Consider the following 23137-nt stretch of genomic DNA (forward strand, 5'->3'; position numbering starts at 1 on the left):
ACACAGAGCATAAAAATGACTTCGCAGGCTCTCTGGTTTTTGGTTTGTTTTTTTTTTTCTGAATTAAATATAAAAGTGTGTCCATAAATATTTCTAAAGAGGAGGTGCCAAATTTAAGTAATTAAATATTCAACACAGAGACTAAAAAAATAATCTGTTGCTATAGCTTGAAAAACGCTGCATGAGCTATTGAAATATGTGCTAGTTTGAAAGCAAACCAGCGGAGGAATTAACCCCACACAAATATGCTGTGAGAGACTTCAAGTCAGAACTACAATTTAATAGAAAAAAAAATTAAAGGCAATAATACAGAAACACCGGGTTAAACTCACAAAGTCAGAATATAGCCTGCTACCCTCTTGGTCAGGGTGGTGATAGCAGTCCAGTTAGATGGTGGCTGCAGTCCCGCTGGGGTGATGGATGTGGTCTTGTTGAAGTGGCGATCCTGAAGAAAGGTCTGGTCCATTCTGGAGGTCCCGTGGTGGTTACAAAGCTCTTCTCTGAGAATCCAGTGGAAGTAGTTACAGAGTCTCAGCTTATATGCAGGTAGGAATGTTCAATTCTTCCCCTCTGGGTGAGGCATCTCCCAATGGGCTGATGTAATTTCATGAGCCTTCTTGAGACTTTGATGGCCCATTAGCAGAGATAGCCCCCCCTGAGGGTGTTATCAGGGCTGAGTCATCCTGAAGAAAAAGAACACTRCCCCACCTGTTTTAACAGTTTATGAAGATGGTAATAGAAYACATACTTTTTGGTTTCTTCTTCCATGTCACCTAAGACAGAATTACTGTGTGGCTTTGACCCTCTTAGCCTGCATACCTGGCAGTTTCCATTGTATTCAATGTATGTAGTCAAAGAAAAGTGACATTATTGTCTGCTTACTTRATTTGGTTTTGGTAATACAGAAGAAATTACATTGGCTGTCAKGTTCATGCCTTCTCAATGCTTGCAAAACTCTGCTGACAGTGTTAGCTGGCAGCATTTGATCTGGGAGCCAAATGCATTTCATTTATGACATCTCTTTTCACCTTCCATGATGTTTTTATGGGACATCCTTTGAGCAGGAAGAAAGATGTATTTTCATGAGAAGTAAAAGTGTTCTGCTTCTTCTGTAATAGTCTTCTCTTTATTGCAAATGTCCCAAAACTCAGGTTCAAAATGGACAAAGAATGATTGGTAGCATGTTTAAATATAATTATTTGTCAAGCAGAAGCAGATGAAACCGGTTAGTGCATTTGGTCATGATTGGCAATATCAGTTGGATATCAGTTGGATCAGTTTTCATAAAACTGAGCAGAAGGTAACCATCTAGCAGTTGCACTGGTCTTCTCTGTTTCAATATTGGTTTTGAAATTGTAAATTAAAAATAAAGGTCGTTTGGGTTTTTTTTTTTCCCACTACAATGCTTTTTAACCACTGGAATATAGTGATAATTGMTTATATTTCTCTTTTTAGGCAATGATGAGCAAGTTATACTCCATGATGTCGAAAGGTAAATACACAGTTTGTCTTGCCACTGCTTCAAGACTGTTTAAAATTAAGGGTTKAAGAGAAGAACAATGTTTTAATACTGAAATTTGCTTTTTCTCTTAGTTCATAACTGGAATGAAGTATTCCCCATCACCCCATTTTCTTTTTCAGCACTTGGCTTCTGTATTATTTTGACCTCAGGAAAGAGAATGGTTATTAAATATATATGCTCTGCTGCAGACAGCATAGTAGGTTCTGAGTAGATTATTCTRACACGTATACTACTGTTAGCGTATACAGACCTCTTGTTTTCCAACAGACTCACCTGACTTGTGTTTACCATGGCTAGTGCTTGGCCTACCTGATTTGCTTTTAAAACTTGGTTTGCAGCTGCCTGATTCTCCACACTAGTGTGAAGCATATTGGTTTTGATATTTACTTGGCACTACCAAAACAGCAAAACAKTTGGGAATTAGGCTTTGTTGTGCTACATCAAGATTAGGCTGTTAGTCAAAGTATAATTAATACAGTAGTGGTAATATATTGAATTGGACTTCTCTAGACATCATGTCCATTGAACTTTCTGCTTTTGAAGTAAAAAACCTTAAAAAAATTTGGTCTGTACTTGTAACTTCTACAGATGTAAGCATTAACCATTTATTTAACATGAACTCAAGAGAATAAAGTATAAAGAAAAAACAGGAAGAGTGATAGGTAAAAAGAGAGAAATACAAAACCTTGCATTTTTTGTGTTTCCTGAATAACATAATCTGAACATATTTCTTGATGTGTTTGTCCAAAGCCTTTTGYATTGAATTGTTCAGTGTATATCTATCTTACATCAGCCCTTATGTTTGCTTCTTGCATAAAGCTTACATGCAAGCTGGGCAAAAGTGACTTTGTCTTATGTTCTGATGCTTTCTCAGGAATATCATGTTGTTTAGTGCTTAGGTTTTGAGTTTTTTTTTGTTTTGGTTTTAACATTTTAGGACTTTTGGGAGGGGTGGTTTTTGTTGTTTTTCTTTTTTTTTTTGGAAGGGGTGTTTGGTTTTGGGAAAGCTTTTTGTTCGTTGTTTTGTTATTCTTGTTTTAATTAAATGTAGAACTCAATTTTAGATGCTGGTGTTTATTGTGTTCTGACTTTTAAGCTTCTACAAGATCTTTGTAATTTTAACTTGTCTATATAAAACAGTTYTTCCTGCTGTGTCTGGTCTAGATGTTTTAACAAGTCTTTTTTTATATGTAAGTATTTTTAATGTGCTTTTGTTAGCAGGTTTTTAATTTTTTAGGTATGCTAAGTCCAGTTGTAATCCATACAGAATTCATTCCTCTAAGGCTATTTTGTGTAATCTTCTAAAAGAAATCTTAGTAGTCTGACACACTGAATTCTGATTGATTTCTATGGAAAATTAATCTCTTTTTAATGATAACACTAGGTCTGTCAACTGCGTTTTCATAACTTTAAATGSCTTTTTCTGTTACTGTTTTTCCCCCCTTTTTTATTAATGGTCCCTGAGATGGCATTAGTAGATCTTCCACTCAGACCATCAACTGCCGTGTGAGCAAAATGCTSATTTTATGTGGGATCTCTTTGGTGGAGCTTCTGCGAGATATAGGGGTTGTATACGAAGTTTATTCCCCAAAGAAATAAAGGGTCTTCTGAAAAGAAATAAAACAGTCCTAGAATCTTCTGATTTAGTATTTCAGCTTTTGGCCTCTTCATAATACTATTTCCTGTTTTTTAAATKATCTGAAATGTTGGGAAAAGAATAGAGAATGTGCTTTTTTATAGCAGTGAAATGGCTGAAGTCCAGGTACTTTTGGGGAAAATATTTTTATTCTGTTGGCTTTTTGCTGCTCTTTCTACATTGCAAGGTATAGGTCTGGTCTATCCTGAAAAACAAAGAACACTTACTGAAAAAGCCCTCTGGAAAATTACTCTTATGGGAGCTTCAATTGAAGTTTTGGACAAAACAGAAACCTGTATTAAACAATTAACTCCCGTCTTGTTTTCTTTTTACATTACATAGTAAAAATTTACTCCAGAGACCCCAAGGCTTCTTTCCCTTTTCCATTACCTCCTCCCAAACCTAATGTAATACAACATGTGTTCCAGAGCATTTTGCAGTCTCTGAAGCTTTTAAGGTTGGGATTTTAGTTTGAGAGATATTTTTCCTCATAGTATGTCACTGTACAGGGGCATTTTGGATTTTTACGCTAATTAAGGGTCTTCTTAAGAAGTTACAGAACTTTGTCACTGAGTATTACTAGGTATATAAAGCTGTAAATAGTTTGCATTTTAAAACAACAGCAAAATAAGGAAGAATGATTGCRTTGTATCTCTTTTGCAGCACTGAGACTTTGGATGTATTTGCTCATGAAGATGCAGTGTATGGCCTTTCAGTGAGTCCAGTAAATGACAACATCTTTGCTAGTTCATCAGATGATGGCCGGGTTCTTATCTGGGACATCCGAGAGTCTTCCCATGGAGGTAAGATCTGTAGAAGGAAAAGGTAATTGATTTAGGAAGAATTCATGCAAGCCAAGGAAAAGAAAAGTTATGTTTTTCTGGTTGAGACAGTGAGTCTTGGAGAAGGTTGAAAGTGAGGCATAGTTCTTTTGGCCAGTGATTGGCAAGCACTGGTCTTTACTGTTCAGTGTTACTGTCTAAAATGACTTTATAAAGTACCAGCCTATAGTGCAGACTAGCATAGAACTTGGTATGAATAGGTTTTAACTTGAGTAAAGGGGCAGTGGAGGGAATGTTTCTTCAATGACATCATCTTAGCAAACTTGCAATCAATTTGGAATGTGTTTATGTTTTTTTTTTTCTATAGCCTGGGGTGAAAAAAAGTAAGTTTGATGTTTAGAAAACGGTTATTTTGATTTGAATAGTTTCCAAAGCTATTTATATACTTCCTTCAACCCTGAGACAGTTATGCATAGTGTTTGCTGGTTGTATGGAAACTTAGGTCATAAAAGGGAGGTTGAATTATTACTTCAATCTTTGTTTTCTGGAACAGAAGTGAATACTGTTGATCTAGGTAACAAACCTGCAGCTTCTCAAAACACTGTAAGCTGTGTTTTTTCACAGCTGCAGTTTTAAGGCTGAAGAATCTCAGTTTAAAACTGTAGTTACATAAATTGGAGAGAAATACCTCAGTAACTGAATTTCAATATATGAATACTCAGGTAATAGTTAAGTAAATGAACCTTCAGGTTTACCTCATTCTAAAGAACACTGAGCAATCTGCAGGATGCAGAATATGGTTCCCTTCATCCAGAGCTAAAATAAGTGTTCATCTTTTTTTGTAAGCTGTTTAAATGCAATTATCAGTAATTTCTACTGGTCTTACAGGAAGATTGTTCATGGCACTGAAATCCAGCTTAATGTATTTTGTACACATTTGTTGTTGGATCAAAGCTGATGTTTTGACTGAATTATCTTTTTTCCATGCCTAGTGAATTTGATCACTTTTCTAGACTRTAATTCTGTCTCTTTTTTGACTTGGAAATGAAAGCTGAAGTAAGACGTACTTTATAGTTTCACAGGAATCTTTTAAGCCCTCTGGTATCCTGAGGGCTTTATTGAACATCAGTAACCAGATCTTTCTTGACAAGCCTCACCAGAATACTCATAATAGATTGCTTATAGATATCCTCCCTACCCCAGGCATATTACTTTTGTATAAGTATAAATAAAAATTAAACATACTAGCACCGCGACCAATTTTGTGCAGTTCTCTGGCACCRTTGTATTAACCCCTAACTCTTTTCCATATAGTAATTTTATAAAATATTCTGAAAAACAATGCACACACTTGATATATATATATTATAGACTTCAATAAAAATATCTATATTGTCTATTCTGCCTCTTTGACGAACTCGTCAATAACACCCCTCTCACTGATAAGTTTCTTATAGCACAGTGAACTATCGTCTTCCCTTTAGCTGATTTCTCACTCTCTGCMACTCCCTTTGCTAATCCCAACTGCCTGCAGCTAAACTTGATACTACCCAGAAGTGAATTTAGTCCTCATTACATCTACCACTTTTCTCCTGTATAAAAGGTCAGTTACTCTATTAAAGTAAGAGATTAAATTACTCTGATGTGAATATTTTACTTTTGGAAAATCCAAGGGTCACTTCATCCCTTTTTTTATGTCTTTGTAACATACAAATGGTATGACTAGGCATTGAATATGGCTTCCAAATTGAAAATCGCTAAATGTTTCTTTATTGCCATGTCCTGAAATCCCCACCATAAAGGTCTCTCTCTGTTAGGAGAATTACCTGGCGCTGACAGTGAATGTCAACAGCTGTGAGGACTAGATATTTAAAYGCATCTGTATGAAGCTGCTCAGTATCATTTGATCTGASTTTCTGAAATTATATGAAATTAACTTTGTCCTTCTTTGTTGTAGTTAAACCTTGTTGCAGCTTTTACTGTTGCTGAGATTTCGAATGAGATTGCTGCACCAGTGAAAATGGTGTGAAAACATGGTCTCTGTAGTAATTTTGGGCTTTTTGGAGTTATGTTTTAGGTTCTCTGAATTTAAAAGAAAGGGCTTATATAAGAGTCCTGAGTCAGCATTTATATGTGAGCCCTGACAACGTTTACTGCAATGTAATGCTTGTCACTCAGGTAATGCCCTTGTCACCAATGGTATTTTCATGGGAATAGGCACTGCCTGCTAGTGCGAGTATAGTTAGTCACTCTAAGTGACCAGTTTATTAAAGTTTTGCAAATAACCTCTTGGTTTAAACAGTGCATTAAAAGAAGCTGACGAACCTTCTGTTTCTTCCTGTCTTTCACTGCTGAGTGATTTATGCTGTAATTTTTATCAACCTACTTAKAATTTGTATTGAAGATGGTGTTGAGCTGCTCCCTTGAGAAACATGTTCATACTCCAGTGTATAAGAGCTACAATTGTGAATGAGCATAAAGAACAATAGAAAAATAATACCCCTACTTTTCATTAAAATTTCTTAGTGCCTCATKAGTTTAGCTACTGTAATCTCAGTTTGACAGGCTGAAAGGCAATTTTTGATATCTTAGAAGAAAACTGTTGTGCCAGTTTATTTGTAATAAAGGTGTGAAGGAAAGCACCAGTAATTAGTGGCAATGGTTTGACTAAGGAAATATACACAAAATATTTATTTTAAAACCCAGCTGCTTTATTTCGCAATCTGATCTTTGTCTCTCCGCTCAGCTAATGTAGGCCTTTGCTTCTCAGTGGGGGCTGCCATTTTAATAACACAGCCTCTTATGTCCCAGCAGGATTCTGATTTGATGATGCAAATATAGAAGGTCACTTTTGGTGTTAAACCTTATTTGGAGCTGCTGGCAGACCAACAGCAGTTTCTAAAGCCTTTGGGCAGACTGGCAGAACAAAAGTTGGCTTCTTTTCTTCTTTTTACCTCTGACTCCTATGACAATGAATAACACCATGGAGCTTCATCTGTGGTCAGAAACCTTTGTTTTCACCAGTGTTAAATAAATGCTAAAAAGGGAGGTCCCTGTATGAAAAAACCTTGTAATAGAGCCTTAGAGGAGGATGCAAATGGGTCAAGACGAGTAAAYGTTAGTTCTGTCTCAGTTGCTTGATGGGCAGTAATTTCATTAGGTACTGGGAATTTGAGAGGGTTTTCTGTTTAACCATGTTTTGTATTTGGTAATGAAGGGTATGAGGAAAGAAAATTACATATTTTTGGAGGTGCTTGTGAGGCTGTGGGTGCTTCACATGGTGGCTCACATGGGGGCAGTAACTGTCTCCCAAGGGTGTGAGCAACACAAGAGCTGCAGCAAAGCCAACAGTGAATGAGAAAGTCTGGAATAATCCCTGGCTCAAAACAGGCTTTGATTCTGATTTCTTAGTTGATTGAAAGACAGGCAGCATGCCACAAAAGAGACACACAGGGAAGAGAATTAGATTGCGCCTAAAGCTGTAAAGCTCACAGGAACAGAGGAAGGTAACAGAGTCAAGACTTTTCCCTGCTCTTCATGGAGACAGTATTTTGATGGAATGAATAAGGCAGAGTAGCAGTCCAAAAAGAGTCTTATGAAAGGGAGAGTCTGAGAATACATTCTGTAAGTGAGCATCAAGAGCTAACAGTTAGCATTTTTTTATGCAAGTGGAACACCATTCTTGTCTGCTTGTACACCACTTAAGAGGTGGTAGGCTTCTTTTCCCCAGCATTAGCAGCTTGCTCTGAGCTGAGTTTCATACAAATTTATTTCACTTCTTGTGATAGTATTCCCCCTTACAAGCAATTGCTGCTACATTTATGGTTTGGGTAATCATCAGTAGCTGTGGAAACTCTGAGGCATATATACCTAGGAAGCCTTCAGAAGCCAGTCYATGTATAGTCCTTATCAGATGAGTATTTGGTCATGAACCTTAAGAAGATTCAAGTATCTGATCTTTGAATAACTAATTATAAACTCTGATAACCTTCCATTAGCCAAATGGTGTCTTGAAATTATGCGTCCTTTTCCATTTTTAGGCAGAATTAATGTACGCGTGGGTGGATTTTAAAACTTTAGGTTTTATATTGCTTTGGATGTGTCATCTTGAGAAGTGGTTTGAACATGTCTCCATATCTTCAGATCTTGTTAATGCTGTTTCCATATTCAGCTGCCAAACTCTTTGCATTGAACAGTTGTATGCATTGTTTTTTCTTATGCCTGAAATTTAAACTTTTTTAACAGAGCCCTTCTGCTTGGCACACTACCCATCAGCCTTTCACAGTGTGATGTTTAATCCAGTAGAACCCAGATTACTGGCTACCGCCAACTCTAAGGAAGGTGTGGGTCTCTGGGATATTCGCAAACCTCAGAGGTATGATCTGGCTGTCCTTGTTTTATGCTGTACTATTTCTTTCCTGTGGGAGGTGATTGCATGCTGCTTCATTTTTTTTTTTTTTTTTATTTAAGTCAGAATTTATGATAGTAGAAAAAGATGCAGAACAAAGTTAACAGTAATGTTGCTAATCAATTATTTTTCATAATTAATATTCTTCTTCATACTTATGATCTAAATTGATTTGAAGTGGGGATAGATCTTCAGTGTTAAGGTAAGTGATTTTTTCAAAGCCTGCCTGATCTCACCACTGCAAATTAACTTGGATTGCTATGTCAAGTTCTCATATTTAGCAGTGTCTTGCTACTACTGGAAGAAGCTGTGGAGAGCATTACCTGTTTTACAGTTTGTTTTTGCTAGACTCAGTTTCTAGTGACTGACTAGAGACTGTGGTCAAAGCAGCTTTTTACTCAGTGCTTATGAGTTTTGCATGACTTCCTGAGTGTTACAGACATCAGTATAATCATTTGGCTGTGTAACATGCTTCCAGATTTGCATAGACTTAAGAACGAATGAAGAGAATTAGGTTGCAGCTTGAAGTATGGTTAAACTGGGTTCTAAAGTGGATGTGTGCAATGTCCAATACCAGATTTTGGCATGCATGACAGATTAAGCTTTTTCAGTCTTTCAGAATTTGAATGTTCTTTTGTTCATTATAATAATCTGTGGTGGGTTGAATCTGGTTGGATGCCAGGTGTAACATAAATGAATGCAAGTGTTAAACCTGCTTTCAGCTACCATTTTTCTGGGACAGCCATAGCTCTTCTCCTTTGCCTGATCAGATATGTGCCCAAAACAGGGGGAGAATGGTATGCTTGGCTTAGGAAAAGAAAATGGCTCTAAAGCACTCCACTGCAAGTTTTTTTTCCAGTGAAACTCTCAGGAAAGAAGACTCTTCAGAATGATCTGTGTCCTGCTAGTGGGCTGCCAAAGCCAGAGTCTCTCATATTTAAAAAAAYTAAGCTGGATTTTTAGTCCTTTTAAAGTAACAGAGAATTTGCCAAAACTTCTACTTGTCTCTCTAGATATAATATACTAATCTAGAAAGCTGGAACTTTTTTTTTAATGTATTTGTGGCCAGTTTACTTTGTCTTATGGGGAAAAAAATTATTAATTTTGAGATSAGTTAAGATATAATCCTCATTCCAGTGAGAAAGTGGAAGCTAGAATTTACACTTCCATCTGTTTGTTTTGGTGTGTTACACTCTCTTCTAGGGAAAATACACTTAATTATCAGGGGGAAAAACTAGTTTTTGTTAAAGTAATCCAGATAATGCTGTAAGTACTTGTGATAGACTGAATAAAACTGAAGTTAGTATGTGAGGGAGTTTATGGATATTTTCCATATTCTTCTTTATAATAAAAGTTGCTATAGTTGCAGGTAAGATGTGTGCCAAACGCATTTTGGTTGGTGTATTTTATAGGCAGACTGGGTTAAACAGCCCTGAAATTCTTCATAATCTAGGGATAAACAGGAAGCTGCCTGTGTAAGCATACCACTAGCACAGCAAAGAAGAGCTACTGCATCAGATGCTTTTCTCATCRTCAAAGAAGTCTGCTAATGGTGGAAATCCGTGCTTCCCTACTGGTTTGTAGCTCTTTTATACTGTCATTGGTATCTAAGAAAATGTAATACTGAAGTGTAGGAAAGATGAAGGAATAGTGTGTTTTTTTAGGGACATGATATAGAAGTATTTGTTTGATTGTTGAATCCTTGCTGGGATTGTTGAATAGCACAATATATAAGTAACTACAGTAAAAAATTGCTAGATCTGTCTATTCCTTCCCTAGTCTACATTTTACATTACATGCATGTGACATTCACCTGTGAGGGATTTTTATGCCTTACACTYTCAAGGGAAATTCCTCTTTTCTTTCAGTATTGATGTAGTCCATCMTAACACTGTGGCCATTGTGGGAGTTTTTCAGTCCTGTCATTCTACCTGTAGTGCTTATACAAAGTAGTAGCTCAGGTAAACTTTGTTTTGTCACAATGTGTGGTAATGGGGTTTTGATTAGCAGTTGAGTGGGTAGAAAGAAGGGGAAGAAGTGTAGATACTTTTAAATGTTTTCTGTGGATTGCCAAAATTTTAACTTCCAGTGGGTTAAGCTGGATGGCAGCACTCTTCCAATATGAGACAGCTGATGTGGTTACACGTAGCTAATAATTCACTGCTGGTATAACACTTCTTGTAAAATTCATTTCCCAACTACTGTCAGTTCTCACACAGAGGCAGAGTAACATGCAGGCACTACTTGGTTTGCTTCATAACTCGAGGCTGCTCTRGGGAATCCCACTGCTGCTCATCTGCAAAGTGTCCAGCAAATGAAATTCCAAAGACTAGCTGTTTGTGGCCAGTAGCAGTAGTTAGCAATACCTTCACATAACATGTATTGCAGCCAACAGACGTTTTACAGATATGGGTGARGTTTGATAAAACCCACAGTTTTTGGCTGGCCTTTACTCATTTTAAGGGGATCAGGCTTAATGCTGAATTTCTGGTTTTAATCAGCAGAGACTCCTTAGGTGAAGTATAGTTTTCCTTTTACTCTGTTTCAGCTTGATAATGGACTGTCAGAAAAGTGGAGGTGTGCTTTTAACTTCTGAGCTTGTATGTCAGTCAGTGGAGTATGGCTGATTGCGTAGTTTTAAACTAATATTTCTACATTTTCAAAATACTGAAGAGAGCAGTGATGTCCTTGTAGGTTAGAGAATTCAGATATAGATTCCACTACTTKTCAGGACCAAATTAACTGCATCTACTTATAAATCTGAAGATTTTTACGAGAGTATTTTTCTTCAAAATATGTGGCTCTTCTCCAGTTGGGTTCCAGGAGATTTTGTCTCACCTTGCTGTTGCGTGCCTCCAGCCAGGAAAGTCAGTTTTGTCCACTTCTTTAGTCAGGCAACATTAAACACCTCTAAAAATTTTTACTTGTCTACTTTTAGGGCTAGGAAAATAGTCCTGATTATGAGTAGATTTTATTCATATGCTGTGGAAGTGGTTAACTTTCTAATTGGAAGCTGGGAGTACTTTTTGCTTGGCTGCTACAATGAAAGAGGTAATTGAAAAGCCAGAATTTCTTGGCATCATGGTGAAATTTAGAGACAGTTGCACAGCTCTGAATTGTGGAAAGTTTAGCTCACTTCAAATAGTCATAATTTGATTAGTCTTGCTGACTTGAGTCAGGATACAGAGGCGGATTCATTTTGCTTTTTCCCAAAGTTCATTCACAGCTTGATATCTCTTCTGTCTCAGATTTAATGCAACAATTGAGATTCTCTCCTTCTATCTCAGTATATTAATGAGATCTAAATGTGGTGGGTTGGCTCCTCAAAAATAGCATATAAAGTGCTATTAATATAGAACTAATAYAATTCCCGCATGATTACCAGTTGTCTAGTGATTCTGCAACTCTTATTTTTCTATTTTTAGATATATAAGTATTTCTATACTTTCAGGTGGACTTTAAACTGAAACCGTCTGTATTGTTTATTTTTTAAAAACCGTGCATTGAAAAGCTTTAAATGTGCTTTTGATTGAGGAGGCTGCTGTAAGGCATTCACACCACTAGATGGGGTCTGAAAGCTGTGCCTTTTTTGAAGAAAATAAAAAGGCCGGTCTGTGCTTCTTAAACTATTTACAATAATATATATATTSCACATATGTATTATTACAGAATTGCTGGGGACAACTCAGCAAATTAGAGTACATATATATGTATTTCAAACAAAGACTATGTAACCTCAGCTATGATGGCAGGAATAGTGTGAGGATATTAAGGTTTTACATTGACTGTTTTGCATTTTCGCTTTTCATGTGAAGGAAAGAATTTGATTCCTGTCACTTTCAGTGTGAATGCTTTGGGATTCCCAAAGCCCCTGCAGGTGGAAGAGCTTACTACRTCACTGAATTGGCAAATACCTGTTTAAATTATTTTGGTGCAGTAGAAGTGTGCCGCATCTTTCTGTTTGGAGACCTGCTCTGAGCAGAGCACTGTATTAAAAATTGCAGGAGAAATGTGTGTATCTTGGCAACCACTTGTTTACTGTCAGGCTTACAATTCCTTTTTCTTCCCAATGGAATAATTTATTGTGAATTTTGACTGGCTTGATGCTGCTTAAAGTAATCCATTTAGCTAAGTTACAGTAGAAGAAATTTTAAGTGCTATTTTGGAACTCACCAGTATGGGTCAACCACACCACCTCAAATAGTTCAGATAACTATTTGTCTTCTCTTGCAGTTCAGGAAATAGAACTCATCCCACACATGTACCATCTTCATCTGTTACACTTCTGTGCTACTGAGGCAGCTCAACTGATCAGTTTTTCAGCTTAGAATGTGAAGATCTCCTAACCATACCTAAATTGGCATATTTGCCCCAAATTACACTGAACCTAAATGTAGATACTTCCCCCCCCGCCATTTGTCTTCCATTATTTCTCAAAAGTTTCCTTTCATGTGATAGGAAATGAACCGATTATTGCTTTAGTTCATCGGGATTGGATTATTCTGGAAATCCTTGGGTTATGTTGAAGGAACGTTTTGTATGGTAATGGCACCTACGGGAGTAATACTTTTTGGATGGTTTTTGGCTTTGATTTCCTGATTATAAACATAAATAAATCTCAGAAATATTTGCCACAAATTTAGACGAAATCAATGACTTCTTTAGGGTTARAAATATCTAAGGTAAACTCCTTTGCCTTTCCTTTTTACTTTTCACTGTAGGAAAAAMAGGGAGTACTTGTAAATGAGCTGCTTTTTTTACTTTGGGCAAAGAGAGATTAAGGCTTTAGTCATGTTGATGACTTTCCTGCATGTGGAGACTTTTTCTGTGGTCGTTCTTTATTCCTTTTCTTTTCTTTAAAGACAGAAGCCTAAAATTTTGAAATAYGTAAATCAGTGAATTTATTGTTAATTTGTTTTTGTTCTTAAGCAAGTAATCTTTTCTGTTGCTGGCATGAGCACCAGCTAATAGATAGTCTGGAAACACTTAAGTGTGCAAGTCTGCCAAATGCTGCCTGGTATTTCAGAGCGTGAAACAGGTACTGTAGTCTCTTTTTCCCACCCTTATGCCTTGTCCTTATTGCAGAATTTACTGGGACAGTACTGTAGGAAGGGCCCTCTCTCTTAGCTTCTGTTTTAGATGTACACACTCCATATTTCATTTGCAGTCCTGCTTTRTGCATGACCTTGTCAGCCCTCTTGGGATAGAGGGTTTAGCTTAGCTTTAGGTGTTTTGGCTGGTATCCTTCCTTTATGGAGTGTATTTAGAAAGATTTTTAACTTTCCTCTAGCATCCCTGGGTTTGTTGWTCAGACACACAACTGAATTTTGGAGAACTGAGGTTCAAATGGTGTAATAAATGTGTTGTTAGAAGCTCAACTTGTAATTCTTTGTTGTTCTCAGATAGGGCTGTGGTCTTTCTTCTGTTCAGCCTCTCCTGTCTTGATTGGCCTCCCTCATATGCACAGGGATTTTCTGATGTGAAAATGAAACTTTTCACACCTGTCAGCATCCTCACATTAGCCCTTGTTTGATTCTCACAGGCACTTTAAACTCGATACTGTCCCTTTGCTCTGTGGGATCCAGCTTGCTCCTAAAAGCAGAGGTGCTATTCAGGCTTTAAATTTTCAACAGTGTGTGTAACTGTAAATAAGTCAGGAAACCTGGTTTTGTTTTACAGTGTTGGTTAGGTCTGTTGTTTGACCTTTCTTGCCCTCGGTTTTTCCTCTAACAAGAAAAGGAAAACCTGCCTACTTCAAAAGCCTTATGATGCTTAATCTTTTTGTTAGCTTTGAAATACTTTAGCACMCAGGTCTTCGTAAAGCAAGAGTTTAAAGTGCAAAGTGTTGTCCTTGCAATGCAAATTARAAAAGTATCTTGTGTTCAAAAGAAGCTCAGATTTAATGGGCTTTTGTAGCCTGCTTTCTTAAGAGAATAGCTTTGTAATCATCTAAGTCTTCCCCTAATCACCTCTATACCTCCATTTAATATGGAAAGAATTAAAAGAAACTTCTTTTGTTTTTTAACAAAGAGGAAAATTTAAAAAAATACTGGTGGCTGAAATCAAAGGAGAAATCCCCTTAGTGCATTTGCTATGAGAACATCTGAAATGATAGTTTAACCCTATTGTAAGACATGGGAGTTAGTCTTTAAAACATCACTTCAGGGGAAACTGTGGTGGAACCAATGTGATGAGTCCAAAGTTATGTGTGCAGTTGCATTCACATTGCTTTACATGAAAATTTATATTTGTCTTTTACCTACTAGATGCAAAAGCTTTACTAATTTGAGACTGGACTCTTCTACTGCAGGTGCATTTTGGATCTTCCCAGCTTTCCTGACCAAAGAAAGGCCTACTTTCTTGTTGCTGTGATTTTAATTTCTGCTTGTGTAGCACTTGTAAATTAAAAATTCATGCTGCTTCTCTAGAGAAAAGAAAGGAAGTGAGTGTATATATTTTAAGGGATAAAGAAGAGGTCTGTAGCTTTCCTAATGCARGACTACAATTGAAGCACAGTGTAGGAAAAAATGTATAGTAGGATTGCAGTATTGACATGGGACTGATTTTGCATAAGACACTAAGGTATGAAAATGGATTCATTGTTCCGGAGGAATTGCCAGCTTTTACATTCATTATTTTTCTGAGGTAGCATTCTCTGATATCCATATTGTTTGTGTTGTAACCACTTTGGTGAATGCTTCACTTTGGGAACGGGTCCTGTTCCTTCATTTGGCCTAAAGGTCATCTTCCCATGCCATGTCTGGCTGTATTTGCATCTCCTCTGTCTGGTTATCTGATGGAACCTGCTCCATGTGTTTTGCTGGATTTAGCTGAGAAGTGTTCTGTGTCACAGTCTGTACTCCATCCTACAAGGTACTATTTCTGAACAGGCTGAATAATGGACTCTGATCAGAGACTTTAGGGATTAGAAAAGGATGGAAACAATCAGGTGTTTCAGCTAGTTTTCTTGTGGCTTCGGGAGGGTTGCTTTTTACATTGTATTCTCTAGTTTCTTTTTTTTTTATCTGGGTCAATTTTTTGTGGTTGATTGGGGGTTTTTTGTTGGTTGTTATTTTTCCCCTCAAAAATGAATTGCCTGCCTTCTAGATCACATTTATTACTTACATTACAGTAGCACCTACATGATTCAAGCAGAGAGTGAGAATAGGACACTTGTGCCTGATCTGTAGTGAGGGCAAGCCTAGGGCAGGAGAATGTTTGGGAACAGGTCTGTAGTAAGAACAAAACAAACCTTGGCTTGAGCTGGAGGGGGATATGAAACATTCAGACAAATGGGGTTATTTTTGCTTGTTGTCATTTGCTGCTGTTCAATCTTTGTAATGACAGAGGTAAGCCTTAAATCCTGAGAGGATAAAAGTAATACAGATGAGGGGGAGAGTTTAGTATACTTTACGCCTCTGCTCTTGCCATCTTTCTCGAAATACTTAAATTATAGAATTATTTTCCTGTGAATAAAGGCAGAATATGGGAAAACATGATGCTTTCTGGAGAACTGCCTGAGATCACTGATGGAACAACATTTTCATTCAGTGATTCAGTTAGGTAACAAGGGCCAAACCAGGCAAGCCTTTGCTGCTACCTTCTCAGGTTGCTCTGGGTACATAAATGGTGATGTTTGATGTTTTTAAGGCTCTAGTTTCTGAAGTCAGTTATCAGATAAGAATCTCACTTATTAAAAAAAATTAAATATTGCCCTCATGGTTTGGAGGGAACAGCAAAGCTTCTTTCACCTTAAAGTTTGCCATGCATGAAATTTCATTAATGATGGGGAGATTCCTTTTTGTTCTAGTTTACATGTTTCTGACCCTAACAATAAACAGCAAAAAAGTCATATTCTTGAACATGCAGAATCTTCACCCTGAATTCTGTACWTTCAACTTAATTCATAGTTGTAGATGGAATTGATTTTAGTTGTTTTTTCTTTTTGAAGGAAAACAAAGATGTTTAATTTTGCTAACAATGGGCAGCCTTTGTTTTATTTGGTTGTTGTTTAATGTCTAAGCAAATACCCTTTATTTCCTGGTAAGGATCCTTGGAGATAGTTCTTGTAAAGGTAGTGCAATAATCAGAAGTAGTGATGATAGAATTTAGAAAAATGAACTGATTTCTGAAAAATAATAAAATCTTGAATATGRCTTGTATTCCTTTTAAGACACTGATGGACTTCCTTCACATTTATAAGCACTTATAATACTTATGGTGAAATGCCATACACTGACACAATTCTTCTGCTTTTCAAAGAAACTGCCTTGAGATTTTTGGGTCTCTTAATCTACTTAAAAAAAGGTCTGCATGATTATTGATATTGTGCTGACTTTTCTGTTATTGGTTAATTTGGTTCTAATTGTTTGCTTCAGACAATATACGAATTGCTTCTTTTTAARTACACGATAATTTTCTTTCAAATAAACCCCCAAACTTTTCTGCAGTTTTCAAGGCCAAAATTCTGTTTGCCAAGTTTCATTCCAGTTCTTTTTGCACAGTTAAAAGTTTCTCAATTTTGTGGTTACAGAATTGCTGACAAACACAGTTGTGTGCAATGGTGTGTATTAGTTACGAGCATTCAGTTCATTCTTTCCTTTTAAGGTCATTCTTTCATTCAATTTGTCTCACTCACTGCTGTTTATGATACCAACATTTTTCCTTTGCTTAATTCTTTTTTTTTCCCCTATTAAATGAAACCCATTTCCCTAGGACAGTGTCTGTACTGCAATGCAGTGATACTACTTCTTTCCTTACCCCACTAACTGGCAGTAGAAACCAATTTATTTATGTTAGTGGTGCTACTTGTGGATTGAAAGCCTTCCATTGTTTGGCTGAGCTGGTATTTAGTTAGCCCTTGCCTGCTGCCTGTGTGCAGCGTATCCAGCTACGGAAATGACCAYATTGCAGATAATTGTCCATTCTCTCCCTCCTCAGCCTCCCTCCAGCTCCAGCATGTATGTTTGGATTGTGATGTTCCATCTGTGGATTAAATATTTCTCTTAATCATATAGTATGACTTTTAGAAAAACTCAGAAGTGCATGTGTCTCTCTCTGTATTGCTTCCAGAGCTGGTAGGCAACATCAGCATTCCACAGCTGTCTGGGTGAGCCAAATTTGGAAGCAGAGTAAATCCSAGTAGTCTGGCTCTGGATTCATAAAAATGATGCCTCTGGCAGAAAGGGCACTCATCTTGTTCAGAAGTATCCTTTTAGGATTGCCTTCAGATTTCTCACTAGCTCTCATGGTCTGTGTCTTCAAGATGAGAGCATTGCTTCTGGCATTCTGCACCGGTAAACTTTTTAGTAATGGCAGCAAGGTGTTGCATCTGAAATTCCTTTGTTAGTGCATGTAGCAAGGGGCAGGCAGAAGTGGCAGTTCCAACATGAGCAACATATCCAAACATGTCTACACTGCCCCACATAATCCAGTGTGAAAAAATCTAAAAGTARTACTGACTAAAGGTACACAGCAACACCTTGGTGCAATTGGGAAAGTAGAGATAGTCACTTGAACATGCTTAAACACAGCACTTTTCTTCTTCTCCCCTTTCCACCCCCCMAAAAAAAGGAAGTGTAAAAGCTCTGATTCTGATTTGTTTGAAGATCTTTAGAGCTTCTTGGTTCAGACATCCTCTTTAGTACTAATGAGTGTTAGYAGCAGTTTAATACTGTAAAAAATAACTTCTGCTGGCTTCTTTCTTGGAGAGGGCTGACTGCTTTTWTTCCTGCAATTTTTATGGAGACAGATGCTCTAGAAGGCATCTCAGGCAATTATTATTTTTCTCCTAAAATGGTTATACCATAGTCAACAAAAAATTTATGATGGATGATATCGAAGTCATGGGGTTCCTCAGTTCTCAATACTGGTATCATGTGCACTGCCGACAATATGCGGCAGAGGAAGAGACATTTCTCAAATCCTTTATATGTCCTCTATTTGTGAACTAGGTGAGCAAGTTTCTGCCACCAAGACAGAGCCATGAGCTGCTACTCTTCCATAGACATCTCCTCCTATTTGTGARCGTATCTCTCAGGTGTTCTGTTCTAGGAGGAGAGAGGACAAGCAAATATTTTTCCTCTCTTTGGATCAGGAAGTGGATGTTCAGTGGGGCTGTGTGTCAGTTTGTTCCCCTCATCCCCRCCTGACTACCTGCTGCCTCTTTTCAGAGTTTGTTAAAGGAAAACACCGTGTAGAGAAGAAGCAATCAGGACCCAGGAGGGTGGGGAAAACCAGAAAACCTCTGTCTTGTGATTAGTACAGCAAAATGCTGCACTTGGAGCTGTAGTGTCTGACTTTTGGGGCCAGAATTGAGGCATGTGGGGAAAGTTATTCTTACATTATAAATGAATTGCAAACAGCTATTTTAGTATTTCTTTTTGTATCAGCCAAACTAGCTCACTGTTTCTTTTGTTAGTAGGGAGGGTGAATTTGGTTTTTTGTTAGTTTCCTTTTTTTTTTCCCCTGAGCCAAATGTTTAAAAAACTGCAGCAGGACCTGTATTTCCATTACAGGTTGAATTGTGTGGAGTGAGGTTCTGAGGCAGGCAAAGTTTTGGATCTTTTGAGGAGCATTAATTATGCAGCTCCTTAATTGTAGACTTTTCATGTGTGTATATGATAATTTTTCTGAAGTTCTAGTCTCTCTTGCTCCCTTTAATATTCTTTTAGAGCTTTGCTGCACTAAAGTTACTACAACACGATATTGAGTTCAGCTCCRGGAGGTGTTTGCTTTGGTACCTTTGCTATAGGAGCTTAACAAAACATCTGTAAGCACAACGGAAGCTACTTCAACAGTGCATTCCTATTGCTATAAAATAGAATCTCAAATTATTTTGGGCAGAGCATAATAATAGTAACCATGGAAACTTTGCTTGAAGACTTGAAAGAGTGGGGCATCTGGTAGGCTCACTCACTTGTAGGCAGGAGAGAATTCTAATTTGAGGTTTGGATCAAGGAGGAGAACTGGTGATGAAGAGGGGAGCATAATCCTGGTGCAGCAGTGGCTGCTGCTCAACATGGTCTAGTTGGTGCATATTTGTTACAACCTTCTTATTCCTGTTGGACAATTCATGTATTTTTATTAAAAATTTACTTATCTTAGCCAGAATATCTGGATTGTTTCTTCTGTCTTTTTTCTGTTGAGGTCTTGTTTGGGTTGGGGTTTTGGGAGATTTATGCTATTTTAGTTTATTTGTTTGACGTTTTTTAAGGAAATGGAAAATTCCATAAGAAAAAAATTTGGCTCAAACCTATCAGAAGAGAGGGAGGCAAAAACATCATGTGTGTTTTGGTTTTCTTGTTTTGTTTTGATTTTTAATGCTTGACTGAGTATTTTGAGCTGTCTGAGAACTTTATTGGTCTTGAACAACAACAATTAACAAAAACTAGGGCTGATGAGAGGGATCATAAATCTTTGTCTCTAAGATTACAGTATTAAATTCTCTCATGTTTTAACTAACTACCTTGAGCACTATTAAGAAAAGGTCAGTAGCTTTGCCGTGKAGGAGAACATGAGACACTGGGACTGTTCATGCTGGTAGAAGTGCACAGATGTTTTGGGTCCATCTTGAAGAACTTATTCATTAGTTGGCTTTGAAAACATGACTTCTGATGCCTTTGTGGCACCCTGGCTTTGACTGTTCAGTTCACCAAGTGTGTGTTTGTGAGAGCAGTGTATTTTAGAACATTCATTATGTAGAGTCTTACATTTTGTATTGGTTTTGTTTAACTCTGGCTTMAGAACAATAGTGTTTTTGACTTCACAGTATCTCAGGCAATGATGCGTGCTTCGACCTGCATGGAATGTGGCTCCCCATCCATGGGAAGTGACTAATTTTTCACAATTGTTGGGGCAAAGGGCTATATCAGAAAGTATTATGCATTAAAATCTATGAATAAACTTCCCTCTAGAATTTACAAATCTGAACTGGCATGCTTTTTCTCTGGAAGGGGCATAAAAGTCACAGTACTCAACAAGATTTGATGGTTATTGCTGAAAACAGAACTGTTAACAAAAGGTTGAGCTCTAGTACTGCTTTTGGTGATCACTGAACAAAAAAAAGAATAACACGTCTTCCATCTTTGTCTGTCTTTCCATATACACAGTCATTTCAACTACACAGATTGAATGAAGTCTTTGAAAAGAACAGAAAATCTGTACAAGTTGCATTTATGGTGTGCATTAACTTAAGGCTCCTTTTTGGAACCAATTCYGTTTCTGTTACTTCCTTAAAGAGAGAGCGTGGAGACTTGCGAACCTTTGGTTTTGTCTTGTACATGTCARTAAGAACGGATAGAAATACTTCAGCTCTGAACAAACAGCCTTATGTGGGACAAGGAAAACAGCTAATTCTGCCACATGAATGTTTTAAGTAATGGTGTCATGTGATAGCATAATTGTCTTGCCTACTTGGCAGTATTTTTAGATGAAGTTAGTTTGAGATTAGCTAAGTGACTTATTTTAGCCTTTCTTGCAATAACTTGTTAGTAAGATGTCCTTTTATTTAAGGCATCTGGAACTGATTGTAGAGTTTAAACATCCTCTAATGCCCTGTAGRGATATAAATAGAAGCAGAAGTGAGAGAATATCAGCCTATCTGCATTTGGAGAAAATGCCATCCGATGCCAGAGCAGGGGTGAAAACCTCCCTGGATTGAAGAACCAGTTAACAAAGAGGGCTGARTGCTGGTAGAGTCAGTCTCAAAGGCAGACATCCTGGAAGTAAAAGGACAGCCCTTTTAAGGCTGAGTGCTCTGTCCAACTTTGCTCCCATGCAGGAAATGTATTTGTTATTAACAAAACTACTCACAGTCTTTAACTTTTCTCTTCTGMAGGCTTTACAGTCATAGTATTTTGGTAGCTTGTTATTCAGGTTTCATATTAAATTTTTTCAGGAATTGATGCTTTGAAGCAGAAACTACATAAGATTATGGTTCACTGGGCTTGTTTGTTTGAAATGCTTCAGTAAGGTTAAAGAGGCTTCTGTCTTTAGGTAGTTCAGTTCACATGGACAGCCCATCTCACTTGCTCCCTCTTGTCTTTTCCCAGTTCCCTGCTCCGCTACGGTGGAAACCTCTCCCTTCAGAGTGCCATGAGCGTCCGGTTCAACAGTAATGGCACCCAACTGCTGGCGCTGCGTCGGCGCCTTCCCCCGGTGCTCTATGACATCCACTGCCGCCTGCCTGTCTTCCAGTTTGACAACCAAGGGTATTTCAACTCCTGCACTATGAAGAGCTGCTGTTTTGCAGGTGATCGTGATCAGGTAATGAGCAAGCAATGCTGCCCTAAATCTTCACAGTTTCCATGACTTTGAGGAAACATCTCAAGGGTGGCTTTTTTCTGATTTGGGAGATAAAACAGGAAGCAGGACACATACAGGCTTATTCAGAACGGTTTTGCAATATGGACTGTGAAACAAGGAAAACATACCARAACACATGATATGTTTTACCTGTTGTTCGATGTGATCTAATACTAATGGGAAGATTATATTCAGAAGAAAATATTTGCAGAGGCTTTCTAGGTCCAATTAATACAATGTTAATACTCATCTACATATGATAAGGAAGCATCTTTCTTGCATTTCAGTATTGTTACTGAGTGGAGTAGAGGCAATCSCACAAAATGTAAATATTGTGTATTTATAGAGTTAATTGGTTCWTATTTCAAATTATAATGTTTCTCTTTTAATACTCTCCTACTGGATCAGGTAGGATAGGTCTTTGTAGGTCAGCATTCTGTAAATGGTGGTGGCAGGTGGTTAGAAAGGAATAGTCTGTTACTTCACTGAGGCAGGGCTCTGTCCCTACTACTAATCACAAAGAAATAGGTCACACATAATGTGGCCAACAGAAGTTCATATGATTCTAGAGCCAGATACGGTCTTTGGACAGCTGTATTTAATAACCACTGGCAATGTTTAAGGACAAAAGATGTATTTTCAAGCTATGATAGTATCCAACTACAGTCTGAAAATGGCTTAACTGTCATCAACAAAATTCCTGCAGTCAGAATTYCATCACTAATTCTATTGCTGCTGCTGCAGGAGGCAGAGTTGAGCTTCTTTCAGACTGCACGTAGGAAATACATTCATGTCACTGAACTTGAGCAGTGTTCCTTAGTTCTGCATAGTTTTTGACAGGAGTGTGATAATGAAACCCTTTTAAAACAATTGAGTGGCTTACTACAAAGAATGGGAAAACACATGTATTGTTTAAGAAGAAAACCACTGACAATATTTAATTGTTTAAGAAGAAAACCACTGGTCCAGTATTTAGTTGGCCTAAAGATAACACTCTTCTTTGGAACTCAGTGTAGACTTGTGTACGCTCTGACATATGATATAATTTAGCATCTCATCTGTTACTAAACATGTAGGGAGAAGTCTTAGTGTATGTTGCTTGGCTTTCTAAGCCATTTTCTTATGAGTATGTTATTATTTTAATGGGAAGAGTATGTCTGTTCTGTATCAGGCTGATGCAATACTTCAGGAGCCTGCATATTTAAAAACCTATCTTTTCCTGGCTTGACAGRCTTTGTATTCAGATAAATAGCAGCACATAATGCTGCTAATGAGTTGGAAATCAGAGCAAAAGGTGATTATATTTTCTCATAAAGCTATACAAGGCTAATAGGGAAGATGAAGTTTAGTATGGAATGTTAAAGAGATGCGGAATTTGACATTTAGACACAGGCTCGTACCCATCTTCTAACTGGAAGGGAAGAAGACAATGAATTCAGAAAATGCCAATGTGTGCTCCAACTCTGTGTCTGAAACTGACCAGY

At 37.5% G+C, this 23137-nt stretch overlaps 1 protein-coding gene across 1 annotated transcript in view; it reads left to right on the forward strand.

Annotated features, from left to right (window-relative positions):
* The window catches only part of DCAF5 (DDB1 and CUL4 associated factor 5), a 68023-nt gene that overhangs the window by 13406 nt on the left and 31480 nt on the right, over positions 1-23137 (forward strand). The window contains exons 3-6 of the mRNA XM_057367259.1: positions 1456-1492; positions 3822-3961; positions 8186-8315; positions 21401-21614. Of these exons, the coding sequence (XP_057223242.1) occupies positions 1456-1492; positions 3822-3961; positions 8186-8315; positions 21401-21614 (521 nt within the window). The remainder of the gene's footprint in view (positions 1-1455; positions 1493-3821; positions 3962-8185; positions 8316-21400; positions 21615-23137) is intronic.

Source organism: Malurus melanocephalus, unplaced genomic scaffold (genome assembly GCF_030028575.1).
Source record: "Malurus melanocephalus ecotype Western Australia unplaced genomic scaffold, MMel_1.1 scaffold_2, whole genome shotgun sequence".
NCBI lineage: Eukaryota > Metazoa > Chordata > Aves > Passeriformes > Maluridae > Malurus > Malurus melanocephalus.